We start from the raw sequence: 19936 nt of genomic DNA on the forward strand, positions 1-19936 counted from the left end.
CTACTTAGATGAGATTACTTAAACTGTGCCTAAAATGGTTTAATCATAATTGCAGTGCATATTCAAGCATTAATTTCCAAAGACAAATAATCTGCTTTCAAAACTGTTGGTGTTTGAAATTTGATTTCACTGTTCATACGCTTGATTCTTCATAACGTTGTGGTTGTGCATTTCATGATATTTGAAATAAAATTTTGTGAAAAGCTCTTTACCTGGGAATTTAAAAAGTTACCATCACTGGAAATATTGCGTTGTTTCATATTCATGTTTACTACTTGCGGAATTGATGCTCACATCCATTAACCTATTTATGCCAAGCGATCAGTTGAAAATGTTCTTCAGGGGTTCATGGATGTGATTCAATTCATCATTGGAGGTGAAGAAGCTGTTATAGAGATGTGTCCATCTTTGATTTACAACACTGTGAAGCAGAAAATCGAAACCGAGGAAATTCCAGGAGTATCATCTGGGAAAACTGGTAAGTAGAAGTGATGTGCAGGAAGCAGAAGAAGCTAAATTTCAGAGACTAGTCTCAGCGAGCTGTTTACAACCATCTTGTATTTAGTAGGAAAGAAAGCGGGGGAGGGTGTAGCGTTTTAAGTCTAATCTAGCTCTTCTTGAGCAATTGAACCTCGTTTTGTCCTAGTGATCAGTGAGCATCAAACAATTTCTGTTTATCATATTATATTTATGAAGGGATATGAAGATTTCAGATGCACCTGAGAGTGAAGAACCTCCCGCGAAAAAACAAGAGAGTAATAAGGTAAGTAAAAAGTAGATGACGTGATTTTAAACCATTTTTACGTAATGAATGTTCATGATCAGGTTTTCGATATGTTTAACACTGGAATTCAGTATGGATTCCAACGAAATTACTGAGTTTAGATGGATAAATTTAGGAAGGTGACGTGACCTGTCAGAGAGAAGGAAAGTCAATTAGGATTATAACGTTAACAAACATAACAGTATAAGGTTTACTCTTATGATGCTCATTTTGTCTGTTGCACAAAAAGGTGATATTAGTGTTACTCAGCTGAGGTTCATAACAACGCGTGATATTGTTTACTTCTTCCTATTTTTGAATAGATAATGTAATATTGGAGTTATAGATACAAAGGACGAATTGAGCTTCGCTGACCTGTTCTTTAGACGTTTTTACAATGAGGTAGCTAAAGTATCTAGCGTTAATCAGTCCGCTTGGGAAGTCCCAGTGCGTTCGTCGTCATTTGAAATTTGGGTAAAGTTTATGAACGGACGTCTGCCCTATTTAATTACTTGCGGAATTCTAGGTAGTGAATAAATTCAATGTTTTCATCTTCCCAAACAACCCTGGGACCAATTTACCTTATTTGTCAGGATGAAGGGCTCAGTCGGCTCTAAGTTTCGAACCATCAACCGCGCAGTCGCAGTCAAACCTCCGACTGCACTACACTTTCTCTTGTAAATTTGCAGCCCGATGGTAGCAAATGGCGGTTCTTCCTCGATCAGCCACTAACCCCACCGAGCCATATCGAGCGTAGCCACGCTCGCAACAGTAGCAGACGTCAGATTGTTTTGACCCTAGGATAGTATGAGATTTCGTATATCTTCAGTAGTGGTAAGCAGCATGTACCCCATCCGCACTTATGCCTTGCGTGAGTTACATGCTCTCAACGTGAGAGTATAACAAGGCTCTATTACTTCTGCACGCTATGAAATATTGCAGTAGGAAGTTAAATTGGTCAGCAATCCAGCATAGCACCGAATATATTCAGTCGGGTGGGCACGACGCATCTGCAGCAACGCGAGCTGTTTACCTCCTTCATACGTTCCTCCTCTTTCCCCTTTCCAAGTCTAGTACATAGGTTCTCATCCAGTTGAACATACTCGGCATCGACTATTTAGCTGCTACGATCTGATGAGAATGAGATGTTGCTTCTGTTCAGTTTTGAACTGACTTCGAAGTTCTTTTTTTCGCTTCGTTTTCTCACTCTCCCAATAGAGCTAACATTGAAGTGTTTATAATCAACAAAGTTCTGTTTAGGATATTCCTGCATGTTGTCGGTATTGCAAAGCAAGTCGGCTCCGAGTGGTAAACATCGAAAGTACGGGAAAGAGACTCCTCGAATGTGCAAACCTACGTTGTCTGGCCTCAGTGGGATACACTGATCTACCAGTCGGGACGATTATAGAGCAAGAAAAAGCTACGGTATTGCTTATTACGTATAGTAGGGTCAAAACGACATGAATCACTACGCAATTGCATACGCTACTCCTCTCGAGGCGCTTCGGTGGAGCGTAGCATCTAGGAGCGTGGTGAAACCGTTGCTGGCACCACCCAACGCTGCAGTTTGCGACGGTCCCACCTCGGTTTCAGCTGCTCCCTCCACGGCGCCGTTTTGAGCGCGTACACAAATGCACCACAACCACACTCGTGGCTCATGTCGTTTTGACCCGACTATAGTATATTACAGCTTACGTTTGGGAAGTTTTGGAAGATTTGATTATTTCCCTTCAGAAAAAGAATTATGGTTGGTATTTGCGGGACACTTCCGAGATGTTCTACCCGTCAGCGAGTACATTAGAGTTGTCTCCCGAGTGAGTGTATGGACCTTGTAGTGTTTGGTTGTTTAACCGATGAGGTTCGGTTGTTTTTCACAACAGAAGAGGGCAAAAGAGAAATTTTTCAGTGCTAAGTTTGAGTACATTCCGGAGGTGCTGCAGGACAAATTACGAAGAGTAGTTGTTCGATGTCCAGGTCAAAGAAGATTAGTGCTCCTTGAATAAGTTCGACAAGTAATTACCATTTCAAGAATTGTACTATCTTTTTTTCTTTCTTTTTTTAGCTTCTACAACGATCTCTTTTCCCTGTAACTTGTTTCCTTCTCTTTTTGTTAGTTTTTTGACCTGTGCTTAATCAGTTTCGTCATTTGTAAACCAGAGAAGCTGCAAGCCGAAACTCCTTCTTAGTTGTATATTCCGAAGGATATGTTTACATTAAATCCGACCTTCAACTTTTATTTATCATAATATATGCTGGTGGCGTTGTTTCTTTTTTTTTGTGTTTCTGAGGAAATCTGAAAACTACCAAAAAAATTACGCCTCTTCAAGTCGCAGTCATTGTCAAGTGGCATTCATTCGAATTTTGTACTTATTTGCAAATTGCGACCAACTTAATAGATGTTTGTTCCGTTCGTTTTGGATTTGGTTATCCTTGGATTCCTCTGTAAAACTTTGTTTTTTGGCTTGTATGGAGATTTGCACAGCGATACTCCACATCTACTAGAGGTCACCTACCTAGTCCTCGTCCCATTCTAGAAATTATGCTGTGTGGAAAGGAAGAAATAGTCTGTTAATTTCTGGCATGACTTTAGCACTCGGTGATAATGGCGTGCTTGGACGGTTTACTGCCAACAATTTCTCTACTCAATAAAGTTTCTTGTTTACTGGATTTGGTTGATAGGGGTCTTTCTTTTTTTCTTCTGTGCCCCACATTTGTAGGTTCCATGAAATGAACAGTAAAACTAACTATAAATAGACTCAGTGTCGAAATTATTGTGTTGGCATAACGAGTTACGTCAATTGAAGGCCGTCACTGGCCCTTCTCCACAAGGGGACTAGTCCCTCGGAGTTTTTTTTTTCTTTTTGTTTCTGATGGTATGATTCCTTCTTTCTTTTACAATGGTGCATATATGGGATTAAGTAGTTATAAAATTCCTACAAGTTAAAATCACTGCGTCGGCAGCAAAAGGAAATGGTGAGCTACATATATAGGGAAAGAGTTACGTAGGATTACGACTGCGAAATATGCTTTTCGAACACCATCACACGAAAAAAAGTGGGGTGGAAATCCAGTCCGTAGAAAGTAATGCAATCTTAGGGGAGGTCTTTGCACGATGTCCCTAATCAGTTGAACCACTGCATTACATAACTCCGAATGTAGTGAAAAGTACCGTCCGTAGTTTTTCAAGATGCAACACCTAGTCGCGCCAAAATCTGAACACGCAACTTCATGAATGGCTGCACTTGAAGCGACGCAATGAAGCTAGTGGCTGCAATCGAGTTGGGGCCCTTGCTGGTTCCACCCGCCTCTGTAGTCCAGATGAAGGTAGCTATGGTCCCATCTCGGTCGCAACCGCTTGCTCCAGAGCGGCGTTTCGAGCGCAGACGCTAACGGAGGCGTAGTAGGTCGTTTTGGCTCGACCATACCTGAGCAAAATATACTCCTACGCACTTTGATCGAAGCACAGCTTCTTACATTATTCTCCTCTACCAGCGTGATCTATTCTCCAATGTAAAACTTTTGCTTTCTCGTGCTTTTTTTCGCCTCTGAACTTAGATTTGACATTGAGTGTGTTAAGAAACCACTAGTGATTCCCATGTGGTTATTTAACTGTAAATATTTATTGAATAAATACTTACAAATAATATATATTTGCAAACGTTCTGTTTTTTTTTTGTCTTCTGTTTTCAGTTTGATTCCACACATCCTAATTGCACTACTCCAAATGTCTGGAAGCACGACATAAATATCTAGGGAGACTGACTTTTTTTCTGGAAAGGAAGCAAGGCCGTACTACGATCCGCTCACTTGCTGCCGAGAAATACATCTAAACTGAGATTACAATAGATGAGGGAAAAAACCTTACGTTGTTCAAGTACTGCACAATGGCTTTGTATGACGGTCATTAAAAATAGAAAAAAAATATTTATTCTGAAAGCAGGCAAGATATTTTATATATAATAGAGTTATTAGTTATAAATTCGCATTGCATAGTCAGAAGTTGCACAACCGCCAAACCCAAGCCTTTTAGACAGACAGTTAGTGATAGGGGTGAAGGAGACGAAAAAAGTGTTGTTATAATTGCTTAATTTCCTTTCCAGTCTTCTTCAGCGCCTCCAGTATGTCACTGGCGGGCAGATCAGTGGTAACTACCACTTGTTTCGTACCTACATCGATCTTTTCTATTGTCACTTTGTCCTCTCCGAGTTTTCCTAAGACTCGACGAGCAGCATTAGCACATCCGTCGCAAGTCATTGCCATTTCAAATGTGTACTGAAATACAGCTTATAAATTGTACACCGGAACAGTTATCACATCCACTTAACATCTTTGTTATCACAAAGGTACTCCTATCCAATGAATTCTATTGTTTATGCTTTAAGTTTTGCTCTTTATAACTTCTTTTTCGTTTTCAGAAGATATCATCAATAATGCTTCATCGTCACGACTGAGCCCACGCCAGAAACAACTTTTAGTCAGACATCCTAGTTCTCTCCTTGAAAAGAACCAAGAACTTCTCAGTTACCAAAATAGGCTAAGATTTTTTGGGAGATCAGAGCCAAAGACAGAAACAAAATTGTTACCCAGTACTTAAATTTGCGACGAGTTCTGCCCACTTCGCCTGCACCGTCACTACTGAGTTTATAGATATGGGTACCCGAACGACAGCCTCACGATGACAAAGCACAAATGGTGGCGTGACAGTGATAAAATGTTGGTGACACCAAGAACCAAAACGATGGAAGTTGTAGCTAGTTTGAGCAAGAACAGAATGAAAACCAAAACTAGAGGTTATAAATATAACTTCACATGGATGACATAAACAACAGCAGAATCTGTTTTTTTTTTCTGATCGTGTACATGAATTGCTGCAATACTTGAAGGAGGAAGATACAAACAATTTCATTGGCAAGTGAATGAAAAAAAAAGTGGCGCAATGAAGAATGACTAGAAATCTAGAATAAACAGTGCATTTGGTGAATCAGTCAAACGTGTATGGTCACTTAAAACCTTGAGTCAAAACGATCTGATCCAAGTAGAATTGCTTGAGTAACTGCGCTCGAAGTGGTGAAGCGGAGCTAGCGGCTGCGAAACATCACCTCGATCGCAACCGCCAGCTCCACCGTTTCACTTCAAACACAGCAGCCCAGTCAATTCATCGAGATTCAACTCGTTTTGAGTTTACTCTTTGTTGAAGTGTGGTTGAATCTTATCGCGTAGCCAAAGAAAATCGTTCCAGATTGCATGTACACAATCAGAATGTGCAGATTATAGTAACAATCAAATCACCGTGATAATAATCAAATCGGAAACTTAATGTATGGTACATTTGCACAATCGAACTAAAGTGAGCGGATTCCAATGCTAAGCACTTCGCTGTCAATTGAAAGCTATTATTCAGCGCACACATTGCTCAATCAGTAACCTCTTCATGCGTAGGACACCAAGTGTTTCCGATTCGAGTAAATTCAGAAGTAGTGGAAGAGAAGGCAGAAGATCCACTATTTACATAGCTTAAAACAATAGAGTACTGTTTCATATCAAACACGAAAGAGAAGAACACTTAAGGCTGCCCACAGAGTACAGAGCCGCACGGCTCGCGGTTTGGCGACTCTGCGGTTTTGGTGCTTATTTACTATTCGCAACAGTGCGTTCAATAACGACCAACACCGCAGAGCCGCCAAACTGCGCGCCTGCGTGGCTCTCTGTGCTCTGTGGGCAGCCTTAAGAAAGATTTAGATCCGCTATTGCGGAGAAAGACACGGACATTGAATAGTACAATAGAAAGTTACTACAGGAGTTTATCTACTAAAGGATTGCAGAGTCCTAGTACTGTCTGGACGTGATAAATCTTAGCTATAGTCGAGTCAAAACGACATGAAACACAGTGCAGTCGCTCGAAGCGGCGCGGATTAGATGGCGGTCGGATTCGCCGTGGGACCATCGAGCAATGGATGATGCTAGTGAAGGTCCTCACTCGATCCTAACCGCTACGCCCCACCGTGCCGCTTCGAGAACAAGCGCCTACGCAGCTGCACCTTACTAAACATGTTCACCGGAACGACATAATTTAATTCCCAACTTCTTCGTGAGATCGTTCCACAGAAACCTTTCTGCTTAAAAGTTTATTCGAAGCTGATCTTACGCTCAAATAATAATCGGCCACCAATTTCGTAGTGAGGAGAGCTTATAAATAACTACAAATACATGATAGTGAGTTATTGATGGAGAACGAGGTAGCATACACTCAGAAACACTTACAAAATGTAAAGATATAAAGAAAAAGTAAAAGGCAGATATTAATAGTCATTATATATTGACTTGTTTGCAAGAGAAATTTCCTCAAAAAAGAAAACAGTTGGAAACGACTGACCTGTGGCATTATGTGTTACAGATGGTCAACAGCAACAGTTGTCGGAAGAAATGTAGTTGATCGATGAGTGCTGATGGAAAATAGATGACGAGAAGGAAAAAGGCCGTCTAAGTCGGTGACCGGTCGCGGAGACGAGGACAGACGGCTCGATCGATCGCTACCCCCGCTTCGCCCTTCATCGTTCCTCGTCGGGGTCCAGTGCTCAGCAGAACGTCACTCATTCGCGTCCTCCTCTACTACACATATGGCCGACGATCTCTCCACCGCCTCGCTACCACAGTACTCAGTTCCAGGACCCCAGGTATCGCAAAGGAGTAAAATTATTTGTTTTATACGCCGAATTTTCGCGAATTGTGGTGGTACATCAGAAAAGATCAGTGGATCCTCGTAGAAAGAGACCGTATTGCTCCTACCACTGTTATTGATTATATTTTCCCAAGTTTTTAGAATTTTCATTTATATAGTTTATTCTCTTTCTTCCTTTATCGATCTGATACTGGTAGGAGACAATTACGTTAACATTGTCGATGTTCTGTGCAGAAATGTGTGTTCTCCACGATCTAGGCGCCAAAACTATTGCAGCAATACGAAAAATGATAGACTGCTTCACTTTACACGCCAAATTTCTTTTAAGTGCGCAAGAGTATGTGGAGAAGGATCAATGAATTCATTCCATACTTGAATGAATAGAACATCGCCGCCACCGCCACATTTCTTCATGTTTTTAGTCTTTAATATTTCTAATATTCTTCGTTTTTAAAAGGTTTTCCGTCATTTTTCGGTAGAACGCTTAAATTCCTTATTCTTGTTCTTTTCTCCTTTTTTGTCTATGCCTCTCTTTTTTGTCTGAATCGAAGGCTGCTGCCAATACTTTTTTTGTTGTAAATGTTTGCTGTTTTTTTTTAATCTGAGGCTATTTTATCCGGTTCTTTTTGTAATTTTGCTAATATGAGGCGCAACTACCGAACAGTAAATGGATTTTGGAAGCGGAAAGCGGGAAAAAAACGAGGGAGATGAAGGATTTAATGCAATTGAGTGTACTATATGAAGAAAATATTGGTAAGAAAAAGTGCTATTTAGATCGTTGGTGGCACAAAATATCAACAATTGTTGGCCGTTCTTGAAGAGCTCGGCAAGGACATCCGACCGACATATACTGGGAATAAGATCTGCGCTGAACGCTTGAAAAGGTCTATAGCTCATTCGAGAATACTGGTCCGGTTGGTACATTCTAGCGTTTTATGCCCTTGGACTTACTAGAACACCAACATGGATCCATTTTAGAGAGTGTCTGATCGAAGCTGAGAAGGATCGACAGAAAGCCGCTGCTGATGCAGCTGTAAAAAACCAGTAACTTGCAGAAGAAAATTTTTGTCCTGTATATGTCTGCTTGTTCATATTCTGCATTTCTTCGACTTCATAAGTTTTCACGTTTCTAATACGCACCATGTTATTCTCTCTAAAATTGAACCAACGACCTGCATTTGCTCGTTCGACTAATTCTAACATACTCGTGTCTACATATCAATTAGAAGAACCTGATTCTCGGAAGGGTTCTATCTATCTATTGTCAAATACCCTTGATATTATTCATCACATCGATGCTCCGGCTGGCGTGTTTCGATTCGATTTCCTGAAGCCGAACGTCGTCATTGCCGCAGTGACCAACGGTTCCCTGTTTACAACTACTTTTGATGGTGAGTTCCTGCCAACATTTTCCTTAGATCCATTATTTTTATTGTGTATTCAACGCTAGCTAAATTCCCTTTGTACTGTACATTCTTATTCTGTCTTAATTAATGGTTACTGCTTTCGTTAACATGGTTCAATGGATAGTATGAATGTTAACACTGAAGCACAAACCTTCACAGAGATTTTGCCACGAAAGTAGAGCTCTCTTTTAGAAATTAGATTACTGCAGAAATTGAGGAAATGTAGTGTAGGCCGTATCTATCTTATGATTTAGGTTTAGGACTAAGAACTTAATCAGTTTAAAGGGAGCATATTACGAAACTGACGGTGTTGATGCAAGTGCAAATATAGAGTTTGAGTGTAGATTACGAGCGTGAACGTGGGTCCACTCAATTTCTCCTAATCATCCTGAAAAACGGAATTTGTTTCTACGAGGAGCGTAAAAGCGTGACATCTTGTGCATGTGACGCCTTCACGAAAGAGCAGTCGAAAATCACTTAGGTCTCCTCAGCATCTTCTTTCTGGTAAAACCAATGTATAGACTCCAGATACAGTTCGATTTGGATGCGTCAAAGTGCCCCCCCCCCCACAGCAAACGACATTTTACCCGAACCGAGTATGGGAGAGCGCGTTCTCGAAGTACTCCAACATCTCGAAGCAGCTAAGGGGGCTCCCGCGACGGCTTTCAAGATGATTAGTGGGATTTGAGGGGGTCACGCTGACACTTGTAGTCTACAACCCGTCCTCTACCTTCACTCTATCTGACAGCGACCTCAATAGCGTGAATTTCGTGATATACTGCCTTAATGCCAAAAGCAACTTCCTGAAAGTTGGAAGTTTTGAATAAGAAATTATTTCGCCAAGTTATTCATTTATGTTCGCTCACTGTTATTTAGTTCTGAAGACTCATATTTTCATATTGGAGTTTTCATATTGAATTACGCATATTGGCCGTCATGTAAAAGTATGAAATGAGGTATTTTTCGTTGAGTGTTCTTATGAAGTTTTCAGACTCACCCTCAACAGCTTCGATTCATGTTTCCGACGAAATGCTCCTTGACGTCTCATCCCCTTCCCTCACAAGTTATGTGTCATGCACTGATAAAGCAGGTTACGCTCATATGATCGATGTTGATACAGAAACGGTAATCAGCACTTGGAAAGCACACTCTCTACCTTACACAGATACAGGATGTGAGGTTAGTAAGCAATTCTGCCTTCTATATCAGCTCTCCTAACACTCCCTCTCCTTTTTAAAGTGCTGCCTTTGAAAAATGTCTTGAAGGTCTGGACATGTAGCTTGAATGACACTTTATTGTGCACCGGAGGTGAAGATGCCGTTCTCAAAGTGTGGGATATTCGGAGTCAAACTATGGTGCAACGTCTGAATGAATTCAATGCTGGTGTTACTTTCAGTAACTGGAAAAAAGATAATGTACGTTTTCACTACAACACTCTTCTATTGTTGTTTTGAGGTGTAACAGAAAGTCGTGGGTTTTCTTCTATTAGAATTTTTTGCTTAAAGGCATCACCCCACGAATCTGAGGTGATTATTTGGAGTATTCGTATACGGGATCGTAGATTATGGAGAGAACGCACACAAGGCTGGCGCGCTCCAGTCGAACTCCTTGTAGAAAATAATGCGCCAGAATGCCCGAAGTCGTATCTTCCGTTTTACGCAATTAGGAAGAAATAGACGGAATCACCCATTTCTCCATAATCTACGATCCCGTATACGAATACTCCTCCTGAAATCCGTACCACCTCAGATTCGTGGAGTGATGCCTTTAATACTATGGCAACTATAACAACAAATTAATCAATTTTGAACTTATTTTTTACGACCTATTCCCAACCATACAACCAGTTTGTTAGAGCGATTTCGCCAAAAGTCCCCATTCTGACTTTCCTTTGCATTTATAAAACCATCCCTGGGTGGAGAATTCTCCTAAGGGGCCCTCTCCGTCCGCAGCACAGACGTTTCGAGCTACTTCAGTAGTTTTTGATGAAAAGGCCTCGATAGAATGGAAAGAAGGGTAGATGTCGGGAATGGTAGTTTTCCAATCGAAAATTCCATTTTGAGTTAGATTATGTTATACAAGACTTGTATATCCAGTAAAAGGATTACAATACAATACATGTATAAACCAGGGGTACAAGAGCAACAAAAGAAAATCACATTTATTTTATAACCTAGCACATATTACTATTTGTAGTACAATTTAATACTACTACATATTACTGCTAATTAATATTTGGTTTCGACAGCCTTGAAGAAGACAAGTGTTGTTCTACTTTCACATAACAGATATCCTCATATGACTGAAACACTTTCCGAACTAGCAACTTCTCTTGGAGATTATAGCCGTTGACAAACACAGATACAAGCTCCGTTCTCTAGGAGGTAGAGATTTCTTAAATCAGACCTTATCAAAAATTCTAATCAGAGTTAGTTAGCTTGGCAATCAGGTCACATCTCCTACAAGAAGATATAGTTCCCGACGATTGTATTCATCTCATCCGATTGAACATTCGGTGCTGCTTTTAGGTGATCCAAATTTCCCACACTACTATAATCTACGTCTCACATTCTAAAGTTTCGTTTCTGTGTGCCAAGAATTCATGTCCTCAGGTAATCATAACTGGCAGCTACGACCAACATATCCGTTTATTTGATATGCGAAAGAGTAAGGAATCGCTGAAAGCAATAGAGGTGAGTACAACAAGCAGATTATTTGACATTACCTCAAATCCAAATACTTCCAGACTTCCGGGGGTGTCTGGCACATAGAAGACTATCAAAATGCAAGGAAACAGTATCGCGTTGCCGCTTGCATGTATGGAGGATGGACACTTCTTGACGAAAACTTCGACATTATCAAAGCAGACGATAAGGCTGGACAAGAACTGTTGTACGGAGTGACAATGGCCAATGAGAACTTGCTTATTTACACAACATTTAATGATTACAAAGTTACGGCTGTTACGGTTTAACGTTGCATTAACATGTTTTTTTTTTCAAATAAATACGTTTATTCTATACGTGCGTGAATTATGAGTTAATTAAACAACCATAGTTACCCTTGCAAAATTATCATAGCAATCTTATGTACAAACAACGTTATAACACCATAGAAGCGCTTCCTACGTGTGAAGAGTCCGTAAGTGCTGCATTTTGTGGACTGCATGGCAGTACATAGATGTCTACTTTCCATGCCAAGGTCTCGATAGGGACATCTGAAAATGAAATAAGTACAAAATGTACTTGCGCAGCTTTAAATTCTTTTTGTGATCAGCATGTAACAGTTTCAGAGTATTCTAATACTCGAGGTATTCAGTATACTGAGAATATATTTGACTGTTGTCAGTTCAAAAAAAAATCTAGGACATACGAGTCGTGCATTGATGTGACATGACTTTGTGGAAAAACAAAATGACATGACTTTTTGGAAAAACTAGTGTAGACCTGGTAAAGTTATTGAAAGGTTGGTTTTGAACAAAATAAAAGGATAAAGTTTCTTGCGTCAATCAATCCGCTTGGGATGCACCCTCACTTTCACTTCAATTCAGAATCGTTTGAGGTTCACGAACGAATAACTGGTCTATACAATCACTTGCGGTGGCTAGTCGATGTGTCAAGTCAGTGTTTTTATCCTCCCAGACCAGTCTGGTACCAATTTATCGACCCCAGCGGTATGAAGAGCTTGGTGAGCACTATGGCGGATTCGAACCTCCGATCGATCGTGCAGGAATAAATGGCGTCGTACAAAACAGCATTTCGGGCTGGTCCGTTTTCACTGATACAGGAGGAAATGGACGGAAGACGGAATCACCCCCCTCTCCATAATCTACGATCCCGTATACGGATACTCCACCCAAAATCGGCACCACCTCGGATTCGTGGTATGCTGCTTTCAAGTGTGGTTTAGAGGTAATTTTAGCCATTCACATAGCCCCTAATTGGAAATAACTGGTGGAGTGGTCAGATTTTGTTAGGTTGAAGTAAACATGAATAACGGGCTGCAGGAAAGATGGAAAAAGAACGAGCAAGAGCGCCCTTCGTAGAGAAAGATTAGCTGTGTAGGACTTTCACATCTCTTTTTTCTCGAGACCCTCTCGTTTTTGTAAAATCTAGTTGTGAAAAAGTTGAGAATTTTAAATTTCAAAATTTTCAGCTTTTTCTAAACTAGCCTTTGAGAGTACGAAAACCACCTGGAAAAAAGTGAAGATAGATCCTGGTAGGAAAAATTCTCTTCTATAATGTAGTTTAAACTTAATTAGTTTTTGTAAACACGGAGCAGCTTAGCAGGATTTTGCTAGAAGTCATACAGACTTTGACGCGCGGCCGAACCTCTGAAATTTCGCACTCTTCCTCTTTCCCAGATTACGGAAGCGCGTCAGAAAAATGATCACATATTTTGATAGAGTATCAAGGAAACCCAGAACTGAGAAATTCGATTTCTGTAGGTGAACCAGTGCTCTCAAAAGCTAGTTAAGAAAAATCCGAGAATTTGAGGGAAATTTCCGTATCTATCTCAACTAGGTTCTGAAAAAAGGAAAGTTAGAAAAACCAAACTTTGGACAGATATGGACAAAGTCCGCTTCTACAACCCTGCAAAATTGTATCGGATGGAATTTGCTGTGAGCGTCGTTATTCAAAAACTGGTCAAGTCTACTAGGCATTTTTATTTTTTTTATTCCTATGTCCTCCTGAAAATGTTTTTTTTTTCGCTTAGTAACAACAAATTTCTTAGTTGTTTTTTCTAAGAGATAATAGGGAAATTCCTCACTGATAGGAATAAGAAGGATAAGAAAGGTGTTCTTTAAACTCTTTAATGTTAAATGCAAAAATTTCGCTTCTTATACTGATTGATTCTTGACTGTTTCAATAAAAACAGCTCCACAATGCACTGCGCCATCGACTGACACCGCTGGACAGCATCAAAGTGTACTTCAACAAAGTATGTAATTGCTAGAGCATTATCTGCATTAATCTTACCAAATTAAGCAAGAAAGAGAACTTGCTTTTCTCTGCAAATATGCCACTACTTTCGCGTACTGCCCTTACAGTCCTGTCAGGTGAAGATCTCGTTTGTAATCCATTACTAAGCGAATATCCAACACTGCGTTTCTGTGGCACTGCGGATCTTCAACGTATTGAACTGACTGACGGAGAAGTGCCGATATAACGTGCAAGCTATGAAAGAAATGAAGTTTGTCTCCTATTGCCTTTTACCGCTCTTATGAAGTTATCTCTGGTTACTTCAATTTCTTCTATATGAAATAATAATACAGAAATTTGTTATGCCTAGATTCGACGATTATGACAAGAAGCTGATTTTTCTAGAAGGAAAACAATTTTTAGGTAGGCACGTGCATTTAGAACTATTTGTTTCCCATTTTATTACCTTAACAACTTCTATGACATTATTTATAAACACGAGTGGTTGTCCTCAAACTGATAGCTGATAACTTTAGCTGAATGTAAATATCAGATAATCAGTCCTTTTGATTTATTCTCTCATACTCAATATTTTCCATTTTCTTGGTAAATTTTTTTAAACATCTCACTTCTAAAGCAAGGCTACCAGGCTTAGTTCAGAATGCATTGTATAATTAGTACTCTTCTTGTTACCTTCCTGCTCACGATCCCTCGTAATATTCATCCCAATATTAATGCCAGTCATTTATTTTCTATTTTCCCAAACGAGTCCCGAAGCAAAAGGAGTGAAATTATACCAGCAAAATCCTCAAGGCTCAATGCGCTTTAAGTACAAATCTATCTCGTCGTCCAACAAAAGTCATATAAAATATAAGAAAGAAAATTATTCAAGTCATTGGAGGTGGAGAAATGAATAGTAGATGAGAACAAAACCACATATTCTCCAACATATTTTGCAAGTAAAGCATACCTATGGGAGCTTTGCACACTTCGCCGTAAACTACATTGATCAGAGGCTCGGATGTGACGAATTCAAATCGTAACCGCCATTTCAAGTGCACTAAACAGATAAATAATACCATTATATAACTGAAACCTGTGAAAAAAAACGAGCAAATGAGAGACGACAAACAAAAATCCTCACACCTGTTTCTGTGTGAAAAGTAGGTGAAGCATGCATTGGTATGGATAGTCGGAATGAACTATCTGAGGCAAACGCGCATACCACGTAATCGTTTGAATGGACAGCGACGTTCATCTTAAGCCAAACATCACATAACTTGATCGAATTGAAAAATAAACCTTTGAATAAACTTCATAAATAATAATGAAGTGAAGCGCCAGCGACTATGTAACGAGTACCTACCATTCCCTCCGATTTCACCTCTCCGTGCTCTCCAACAACATCCTCGGCAAGCTGTTCTACGGTTTCCAAATGAACAGAATATTGAACGCAAGGAACGTCAGAATCTGAAAATGAACAACGAAGGAAACACGATTATATGACGAAGCAAATTGGAAATCAGTAGCCTTGCCTTCAAAACTGAGAGTTCCCAGGACGTCTTCGCCTAACCGAAACGTCTTCTTAAACAATGTCATCGTTGCAACTTTCCCATGTGCATTGGTCATACTGAACATGTAAGCACGTTTCGGAGCCGTTATCTCATCAACAGCGGCGATCACAGTCTGGATAATAGAACAAGTGTGAATCTCACGTATAAAAAAAAAGTAGGGAGAACTGAGCGGAATTTTTCCTTGAAATGCACATCAAAGTATTCAAATCATGTGCTCCTGCGTACCTGCGATATGGTTGCTGGAACCATGCTTCCTATTGAAAATGGATTCCGTTCTGTCTTTGGATTTTCGTCCACACCAACCGACGGAATGATCCTAGAATAATTAGAGGTAGATGTAAATAATGTGTGGTACATACGTGTTTTTTTTTTCAATATAACATGGATATTCATAGCCTAGGGAACTAAGCGTCGAAAAGCTCTTCAAAGGAAAACAATATTCGTTTCTTTCGGTCAAAAGTACAAAAAGTCGCATATATTCGGCTTTCTTATTTAATCTACTTGAGCAGGCCAGAATGTGAAAAAGAGTTAGGAGAAGGGGAATAAGAAAGGAGGTTTAACACAAAAACCATGATAATGTTTGAATTGATCACTAAATTGTTCACTGAAAGATAAATTGGAATTTACGGTTGAAACACCACCTCACTGGTATATGCATAAGTTTAATCGGCGCTCGAACATGTTGCACAGCTACAGTAATTCGGTTCAAATATCTAACCAAGTGGCCACGGAATGAAGGCGGTAAGTCGTGCATAGGGAGCGGAATCTGGAACGACTCCTATCAGACGAGCTCTGTATGTCCAAGAAATGGTGGAAGAACATCAAAAGTAGCCGTGCACACACCCCGCACGTAAACTGCCGAGACTCGCCATGACTCAGCTCAACATCACAGAAGAGCACATTTGGCTTTGAAGAATACACGGTAGAAGCACTTCGCGAAATTGCTGTGGTCGGTCGATCACGAAAGGCTACTTGAGCTCCGAGAGTTCGTTCTGAAGAACAAGTTCAAAGGCTAAACTGTAAAAAGAAAGAAGGTGAACAGCTTACCGCACGTAAGTTGAACACTGCCCCAAGCGAGAGATTCTCGGCCTTTTGGAGCGAGGTTCCTTAGCGTTACCTTAAAGTAAACAGTGACGACCATACATATACTTTCTGGATTTGGGTGTTTTCTGACTTATTAGCAATAAAATACTAATGCTTAATTATTTTCTCAACAGTGACGGAAGAACGTTACCAGTCAAAAAAGTGAGGAAGAATAGAAACAATGCTGAAGGTAATTTAACCATTTAAAAGGCAGAGCAATACAATGTAAGATCCTGGCAGGTGCCAAGAAGAAAGTGAAGGTGGACTATATATTTGGATCCATGTAAACCGTCCTTAACGGAAAATATCCATGGATTGAAAAGCAATGTCTTTATTTTCTTTGATGGACCCATCCCAAACATAGCTGTAACAAAAAGAATCCAGAAAATCTTTCGGGACTAAATGAACTTCAATCTCACCTTGACTGTTATGACTTCTCCTGTGAGGTATATTGCTACATCACGATCTAGTAATGCAGCAACTTCAAGAGGCATCTTACCACGAAGGTAAGAGCGTAGATTGTATTTTGAACTCGAAACCTGAAGATCTGAAGGCCCAAATTAGATCCCAATATAGAAAGGTTTATACGTATGAAGGAAGTTCAAACAACGACATTATCACGTTTGGTGAACGAAGTTGTAGGATTCTTACACCACTATTTGGATATGTTATCTCTAGCGAACGATGGCTGATTTCTCTTGGAGATATTGGGCTTGTCTGCGAAAGTGAAATCATTTTTTGGGACAAAATTGGAACTGCACTTTAAAAAAAGAACGAAAAGAAATCTCCCTATGAAAACAAGACAAAAATCAACAACTTGTTAGCCATATCATTATAAAATTATGAAAAAAAAAACCTGCCCAGACATTCACCACGCTCACTTCACTATTACTTTTTCTCTCGTAACGTAGGATAGGAGAGTCGATGTACATTGGTGTTTGGTCAAGTGCAATTTCCGCAATAACAGCTCCTACAAAATATATGACGTCAAGAAGTGTAGCAAAAATTGTGATTTTGAAAAATTTGTTTAGCTTGAGTTTTAATTTCCTGGAGTTTTGTCGAAGTCATGGCTACCCTCTGTTTTGGCGACAAATTACTGTGTATTTTCAGTTCTTTTCTGGTGGTACGGACGGGTAGACAAGCTTCGCTTTCAGAATGGTGATTCCATATTTGTGGTTTTCCCTCGTTTATCGTTTCTTAGTTTTCCATCTTGTTTTGTTTTTCCCTCTAGATGTTCTTTGGAACGGAATCATAGCAAGCAATCGTACATTTTCAGTTATTCTTCTCCTTCTTTAAGTCGTTGGTTGGTCAAGATGTCGTGGTGGAATTGAAGAATGACCTTAGGTAAAATTCCCCTTCATTTTCATGTTTGTCACCAAGCATCATTGCGTAAGAGTAAAATTTTCCAGTATTTGTGGAACATTACATTCTGTTGATCAGTACCTGAATATGAAATTAACCGATATTTCTGTGTCTGAGCCTGAGAAGTTCCCTCAAATGCACGCCGTGAAAAACTGCTTTATTCGTGGTTCTGTCGTAAGGTGAGTGGCATCTTCTGTGGGAATTGTCCTTTGCCATGATCTTCAACTTTATACAGCATGGTGTTTACTAATAACGTTGTCAACAGTCCTTCATTTGAAAACTAGGACTTCTCTCTTATTACATATTCAAACCTTTGTTTTTTTTTTTTCTTGTGAGAATGATTTAGTTTCTAAAGGCTAGCGTTGGTATTGTTTATAGTTCATAAGCAGGGGAGAGTATCAAAATTTTAAGCAGTAGCGATATTTTGCTCCCATTACATCACAACTAACTCTTATGCTAAAGTACTGAAATGAGTAGTGGGTAATTTTGAAAAGCTGCAAGTACTATTACAACACAGTTATTACTGCAAATTGCTCATTATGCTGAAAGTGTGAACGTTGATTGTCCCTTACTCACTACTTCAAAATGTAGATTGAGTACATTGAGCACCACAAAATTCCTTCATCGTGCAGTGATTTTTCTTTGTTGATCAAGTTTCGGTATTGCAAAGTGATTCATCCCGTTTTTCGAAAAAGAATCATATTGACGTAGTTCAATTATATTTATGCTATGAAGCCGGGTAATCCCTTTCCTTCTATTTGTAAACATAGCTTGGACGTTCGTAATTTCAGGTATGTCCAACTGCCAGCTGATAGGGTCGACACCCAGCTGCTCCAAGACGCTTCTAGAAAAGAAGCAGCAGCTCAAAGCCGGAAGTGAAGAATCGCGGAAAATTTTCTTCTAGCCTTCGATCTCTACTTGATAAATATTTTATGGAGTTGGATGTTGTTGCATGGAGGAAAACACATTGGAGTGAGAAACCAGAGGGGAACCTGCACGTTAATGACAGGAACTATTAGTGTCTAGAGTCTATTTGTTGGCAGTGAATAAATTGCACAAAAATGTTCATTCATTTACATTATACTTTACTTTTGGTTTTTTGTGTACCGTTATTGAAAATACCCATCTTCTAAAAATAGCATTTCCAAAGTGGTATCCATTTAGAAGTGAAATTTCCCAAATTCTCATGACAACTTTTGATTCTTTAGTTACGACTGCGTAGAGTGCATTAGTTTCCATTTATTTTTATCCTCAATCAGATATAATCTCCTTTATAACAATAAATTCTGCCTGACCTTCTGTCATCTGATTGACAAATTTTCAATGTCGAGTTTGTTGAATAATAGTGGTATTTTATCCGAAAAAATGTTGTGTCACAATGGAGAAAGTGAGAGTACTGCATTCTAAAGACGATTTTCTGTCTTTAAAAAATGTCTTTTACAAGTCAAAAGCAATATGTTGATAGTAATACGCAATAGCTATATAAGCCAGTACATGGAAGATCTAGCGGGCTTCTCTCACGTGATGTATCGCTTGTCGAGGTTTTTCGGCACTTAGCCTCTTTCATCTATCTTCTTCGCCATCAACTTTGATTACTTCAAATTCCGATCAGATGCTGTCGGAGGAGATGTTGTGAGACTAGGTGAGAGGAACAGGGGGTGCGACGTAGGGGATAGACAGATAGACGTACAGACGAGGCATAAGTACGAATTACAACGGCCTGTCTATGATGAAAATACAACTGAAGACGCGTTAGGAATTGTTAGCGCAGAGATTTCACACTTAAATTTCAATGCAGAGCTTATCGCGACACATAAATCTAATTAATCTCTTCATAATTCACATCATTTCCGTATCAGTATTATGATTAATAGCAGCAAAAAATACGTTTAACCCCATTTCACAGTCATAATACACATCCGAATTGAGAAAATCCCTGTTCACACAATATGCTATATAAGAAAAAAAAACAAATAAGCTAAACACAGGGTAAGCTAAGTTAAGTTTGTGCATCGGCATCACCACTTACCATTTCTCGTCATTACTTTTTTCTCTTTTCTACCTCATTTTTCCCAATTTTTCTAACAAAAAACTTAACCACTCTCTACTTGCTTGCTGTAGTGCCACTATGTAGTACCCGTCTTTTC

At 39.6% G+C, this 19936-nt stretch overlaps 6 protein-coding genes across 8 annotated transcripts; 4 read left to right on the forward strand and 2 right to left on the reverse strand.

Annotated features, from left to right (window-relative positions):
• Positions 1–348: 348 nt before the first annotated feature.
• RB195_009469 (uncharacterized protein) lies at positions 349–2766 on the forward strand (the record flags this gene model as incomplete). The annotated part of the gene is made up of 5 exons (XM_013450591.2): positions 349–478; positions 714–763; positions 2024–2188; positions 2498–2577; positions 2670–2766. 5 exons carry the CDS (start codon positions 349–351, stop codon positions 2764–2766), a joined length of 522 nt encoding a protein of 173 aa, XP_013306045.2.
• Positions 2767–4837: 2071 nt separating this feature from the next.
• Positions 4838–7145, reverse strand: RB195_009470 (uncharacterized protein; the record flags this gene model as incomplete). Its single annotated transcript, XM_013450592.2, has 2 exons — positions 4838–5035; positions 7137–7145. 2 exons carry the CDS (start codon positions 7143–7145, stop codon positions 4838–4840), a joined length of 207 nt encoding a protein of 68 aa, XP_013306046.1.
• Positions 7146–7380: 235 nt separating this feature from the next.
• RB195_009471 (uncharacterized protein) lies at positions 7381–8490 on the forward strand (the record flags this gene model as incomplete). The annotated part of the gene is made up of 3 exons (XM_064190032.1): positions 7381–7437; positions 8217–8356; positions 8421–8490. 3 exons carry the CDS (start codon positions 7381–7383, stop codon positions 8488–8490), a joined length of 267 nt encoding a protein of 88 aa, XP_064047615.1.
• Positions 8491–8583: 93 nt separating this feature from the next.
• Positions 8584–11822, forward strand: RB195_009472 (uncharacterized protein; the record flags this gene model as incomplete). 2 transcript variants are annotated; one of them, XM_064190034.1, is made up of 6 exons in its annotated part: positions 8584–8833; positions 9840–9938; positions 10014–10027; positions 10114–10263; positions 11461–11541; positions 11595–11822. In XM_064190034.1, the coding sequence occupies 6 exons, from the start codon at positions 8584–8586 to the stop codon at positions 11820–11822; spliced, it is 822 nt and encodes a 273-aa protein (XP_064047617.1). The 2 variants fall into 2 exon arrangements, with proteins under 2 accessions (XP_064047617.1, XP_064047616.1); XM_064190033.1 differs by having other exon boundaries at positions 9840–10027; positions 11377–11541.
• Positions 11823–11949: 127 nt separating this feature from the next.
• RB195_009473 (uncharacterized protein) lies at positions 11950–17359 on the reverse strand (the record flags this gene model as incomplete). The annotated part of the gene is made up of 11 exons (XM_064190035.1): positions 11950–12065; positions 14741–14830; positions 14917–15028; positions 15137–15240; positions 15306–15456; positions 15570–15660; positions 15986–16110; positions 16188–16336; positions 16392–16461; positions 16847–16974; positions 17284–17359. The coding sequence occupies 11 exons, from the start codon at positions 17357–17359 to the stop codon at positions 11950–11952; spliced, it is 1212 nt and encodes a 403-aa protein (XP_064047618.1).
• Positions 17360–17493: 134 nt separating this feature from the next.
• RB195_009474 (uncharacterized protein) lies at positions 17494–18668 on the forward strand (the record flags this gene model as incomplete). 2 transcript variants are annotated; one of them, XM_064190036.1, is made up of 4 exons in its annotated part: positions 17494–17550; positions 17704–17771; positions 17837–17968; positions 18581–18668. In XM_064190036.1, the coding sequence occupies 4 exons, from the start codon at positions 17494–17496 to the stop codon at positions 18666–18668; spliced, it is 345 nt and encodes a 114-aa protein (XP_064047619.1). The 2 variants fall into 2 exon arrangements, with proteins under 2 accessions (XP_064047619.1, XP_013306049.1); XM_013450595.2 differs by lacking the exon at positions 17494–17550 and adding an exon at positions 17583–17585.
• Between the last annotated feature and the right edge of the window lie 1268 nt (positions 18669–19936).

The sequence above is a fragment of the Necator americanus genome, chromosome III (genome assembly GCF_031761385.1).
Source record: "Necator americanus strain Aroian chromosome III, whole genome shotgun sequence".
Classification (NCBI taxonomy): Eukaryota; Metazoa; Nematoda; class Chromadorea; order Rhabditida; family Ancylostomatidae; genus Necator; species Necator americanus.